The following is a 4,716-nucleotide window of genomic DNA, read 5'->3' as shown; positions in this document are numbered from 1 at the left end:
GTGAGCTGTGATGCCACAGCACTCTACCCAGGGGGACAGCTTGAGGCTCTGTCTCAGGAAAAAAAAAAAAAAAAAAAGATACCATGTTACAATTATGGCCCCAAGGCATAACAAATGCTCACAAAGACCACTCTAAGTTTAGAAAAAATAACATTGACTGTCTAACATGATCTAGGATCATATCTGATTCATTCAAGCCAGTTGAAGAAAATTTATTCCTATTATGGTCTACTTGTCAGAATAAGAATAGTATATAAATACAGATAGAAAAATTAACATTCTCTTGAGGAATTATGTTGAAATAATGGCCTAAGACAGTTCTGAATTTTTTTTTTTTTTGAGACAGAGTCTCACTATTTTGCCCTCAGTAGAGTGCCATGGCATCACAGCTCACATCAATCCTTAACTCTTGGGCTTAAGTGATTCTCTTGCCTCAGTGTCCCAAGTAGCTGGGACTACAGGTGCCCACCACAATGCCCAGCTATTTTTTGGTTGCAGTTGTCATTGTATTTTTTTAGCAGGCCCGGGCTGGGCTTGACCCCACCAGTCTTGGTGCATGTGGTTGGTGCCCTACTCACTGAGCTACAAGCACCAAGCCCTGAATATAATTCTTTTGGTTTTACACATATGGGGAAACCTTAATTGTTAACAGTGAAACCTTAATTGTTAACAGTGTTGATGACAGCCACATGAACATGTACTCTGAGAATAGGACTTCTGCGGAAACCTGAATGTCCATGATCAAAAGATTTTTAAAGAAACTGTACTTTGGTCAGTTATTAATAAGAATTAAGTCCTTAATGATCAAAATAATCATTATCTATGATTAAGGGTTCAATGAAAAACCACACACTGAAGTCACTTTAAAGTACTTGCTAAGATACAAAACCACAGAGGTAACATTATCACAACTGTCACCAAAGGAAAAAAAAAAAAAACTAGAAAAGAAAACCCCTGGCGTCATAGCTCCTAGCAACCTCAAACTCTTGGGCTCAAGTGATTCTCTCACCTCAACCTCCTGAGAAGCTGGGACTACAAGCACCCACCACAACACCTGGCTATTTTTAGAGATGGGGTTTCACTCTGACTCAGGCTGGTCTCCACCCCTGAGCTCAGGCAATCCATCTGCCTCAGCCTCCCAGAGTGCTAGGATTATAGGCATGAGCCACCACGGCCAGCCTTAAAAATCCAAAATGTTAACAGAGGTTATGTTAGTGGGGGTTTTTCCCCTGTATTTTCCTTATCTTCTATATCACAGACTCTTGATATACAAAAGGCTATATACATAGACTACTAGAATCTTCATTATTACCCAACATTGCATTAAAACAACAGTGAGTGATTTATTCATTCAATAATGCTGAACAGTCACTATCATATTATTTCATTTTATTTTATTTTATTTTAAAGACAGGCTCTCACTCTGTCATGCAAGCTAGAGTATAGTGGTGTGATCACAGCTCACTGTAATCTTCAACTCCTGGCCTCCCAAAGTGTGGGGATTACAGATGTGAGCCATTGCACCAGCCTATATTGTTTTAAATATTAGGTAGGGAAGAGAGGAGGAAAAGGAAACTATTTTATAAAAAAGCCTCACATTCCAAAATCATTTTACAGATCAATTTTTCTGTATCATTCAAAAAAGAAAAGAAAAAAGGAGCATATTTAAGAATTAAACTTATCAACAGAAGGTAGAGAATAATTACCTTTCCTGCTGCATTTGTTAATGCCACTACTGATGAGAGGATACAGTCATTAGTTGTTACCAGCTTCTGTGTTGCTGTTGGAAGTTCATGCTCTATTGTAGCTTTTTGACTATAATGTTTAGAAATATCTATAAAAGCAATTAAATGAAAATTCATTATCTATATACAAGTAGCATACAAATAACTAGCTGGTTCACTTTTTATACCTATTCTTACAAACTTATAAATTAAATTTGACAAAGAAATTCTCAAGGATCAGGACTGTCACAAATCCACATGAAAAAACAAAACAAAAGAAACAAACAACAACAAAATAAAACAGAAAAGTGAGGATTTCTTAATACCACCATGGATGGCTATCTTTACTATAACACCAGTTTTTAAGTTTGATTCTTTCTCACCTGGGTATTAGCCCTTATTTTTAACACTGGGTGAGTGGGTTTAACCAGTATTTACCAGTTAAAAACAAATGCTTTGATAGTCTAGCAAGCACTCATGAGAAATTATTTTGTACTTAAACACGCAACCCAAGAGATTGTAACAGAACATGACACATAAGCGTGATGTCCCAAAATCCTTATTGGACTGGATACTCAAGCATCTGGCTTCCTGTGCTACAGCCTCCAGTGTAAGGATATTACAATAAAGGCATAGAAGAGGCATAAATTTTAAAAAGTTAGAAGAAATTCTAGTAGGTGAAATTGGACAAACAGATAAGCTTTGCAGTTTCCTGGTCTCTAAGAGATATAATAATTTTGTCCTAGAAACAAAGGAAAAGGGGAAAATTATGAAAACTGTTGATTTACAAGAAAGTATAATCTTATTTTTTAATATAAAGTATTTTTTAGAATATTTCAGTTAGAGAATGCTATTTTTTTTTTTTTTTGAGACAGAGCCTCAAGCTATGCCCCTGGGTAGAGTGCCATCGCATCACAGCTCACAGCAACCTCCAACTCTTGGGCTCAAGCGATTTTCCCGCCTCCGCCTCCCAAGTAGCTGGGACTACAGGTGCCCACCACAACGCTCAGCTATTTTTTGGTTGCAGCTGTCATTGTCGTTTGGCCAGCATGGGCTGGATTTGAACCCACCAGCTCAAGTGTATGTGGCTGGCGCCTTAGCTGCTTGACCCACAGGCACCTAGCCCCCCTTTTTTTTTTGAGACAGAGTCTCACTTGGTCACCCTTGGTAGAGTGCCTTAGCGCACAGTAACCTCAAACTCATAGGTTCAAGTGATCTTTTTGCCTCAGCCTCCCAAGCAGCTAGGACTGTAAGTGCCTGCCACTATGCCTGGCTATTTTTCTAGAGATGGGGTTTTGCTCTGGCTCAGACTGGCCTCAAACCTCTGAGCTCAGGAAATCCATCTTTCTCAGTTTCCCAAGTGCTGGGATTACAGGTGTGAGCCACCAAACCTGGCAGAGAACACTATCATTACCAACAAAGCTAAAAGTAAATCACAAAATGTGGAAATTAACTTTTGTAGCCGGTGTGTATGCAGAGAATTTCATTTATTCACAATCAAGAAAGTTGATTGTAGACAACAGATAACTAAAGGGTCAAATAAGATTATTTGTAAAGAAATGGTATGTGAGACTTAATCTGATATGATCATGATATTTTAAGTCAAAATTACTATATCCTATGAATGAGATTATTTTTACTAAAATTTTAAAACTAGGAAATTATTTTATATATATATATACTTATCTATATTTTTATACCTTTACATACCTATACTTTTAATTTAGAATAGTTTTAGATTGGTAGAAAAGTTACAGGGAGTTTGTCTATACCCCTCATCCAATTTTGCCTATTGCATTTACATAATGAAATATCTTGGGGATGAAACTCAAGCTTAAACATGAAATTCATTTATGTTTCACATATACCTTATATATGTAGCCCGAAGGCAATTTTATACAATATTTTTAATAATTTTGTGTATAAAACAAAGTTTGTTTGTTTTTTATTTTTTTGACAGAGTCTCACTATGTCGCCCTCAGTAGAGTGCTGTGCCATCACAGCTCACAGCAACCTCAAACTCTTGGGCTTAAGCAATTCTCTTGTCTCAGCCTCCCAAGTAGCTTGGACTACAGACACCCACCACAACACCGGGCTATATTTTGTTGTGGTTGTCATGGTTGTTTAGCAGGCCTAGGCCCAGGCCCAGTTCAAACCCACCAGCCTTTGTGTATGTGGCTAGCACCCTAACCACTAAGCTATGGGCACTGAGCCTGAAACAAAGTTTTGACTGTGACCTGTCACATCTTATAGAGTCAGATGTGAAATTTTCCACAGTGGTGTCATGCTGGCATTCAAAAAGTTTTGGATTTTGAAACATTTCAGATTTAAAAAAAAATTTTTTTTAAAGACAGAGTCTATGTCGTCCTGGGTAGAGTGCCATGGAATCACAGCTCATAGCAACTTCAAATTCCTGCACTCAAGCAATTGATTCTCTTGCCTCAGCCTCCCAAGTAGCTGGGACTACAGATGCCCACCACAACACCCAGCTATTTTTTGTTATAGTTGTCATTGTTGTTTAGCAGGCCCAGGCCCAGGTTCAGATCCACCAGTCTCAGTGTATGTAGCTGGCACAGTAACCACTATGCTACAGGCGCCAAGCCCAGATTTTGATGTTTCAGCATAGGAAGATTTTAAAAACAAAAAAAGCCTACAGTCACAGAGGTATCTGCAGTTTCAAAGGTATGGTTCTACATAAGTAAAGTTCTAGAATAGAGGACTGCAGGTTAAGTCTTAGCTCCTCAAATGGAAAGTGGCATATGAAAAACCTACCACCTCTTTGGTTTTTTATAAATCAGACTAAATTCTGCAGGATGGGAATTGAAGAGAATATTGTCAGGTGCCACCCAAATGGCCTATCCAAAATGTGACTTCTGCAACCAGGGGTAGCTCTAGAAATACAGTGACTTTTAAAATTTGTTATAATTAAAGGCTCAGCGCCTGTAGCTCAAGTGGCTAAGGCACCAGCCACGTACATCCAAGGTGGCAGGTT

General features: G+C 38.4%; 1 protein-coding gene across 3 annotated transcripts in view; it reads right to left on the bottom strand.

Moving 5' to 3' along the window:
- The window catches only part of PPP1R21 (protein phosphatase 1 regulatory subunit 21), a 66,539-nt gene that overhangs the window by 25,269 nt on the left and 36,554 nt on the right, over positions 1-4,716 (bottom strand). For all 3 annotated transcript variants that reach the window (XM_003787903.2, XM_003787904.3, XM_023512119.1), the window contains exon 14: positions 1,707-1,834. In XM_003787903.2, coding sequence (XP_003787951.1) covers positions 1,707-1,834 — 128 coding nt within the window. The remainder of the gene's footprint in view (positions 1-1,706; positions 1,835-4,716) is intronic.

Source organism: Otolemur garnettii, unplaced genomic scaffold (genome assembly GCF_000181295.1).
Source record: "Otolemur garnettii isolate 467f Iridium unplaced genomic scaffold, OtoGar3 scaffold00024, whole genome shotgun sequence".
In the NCBI taxonomy this organism is placed as follows: domain Eukaryota; kingdom Metazoa; phylum Chordata; class Mammalia; order Primates; family Galagidae; genus Otolemur; species Otolemur garnettii.
The sequence above is the reverse complement of the archived record's forward strand: the minus strand, read 5'-3'. Positions and strand labels throughout refer to the sequence as shown.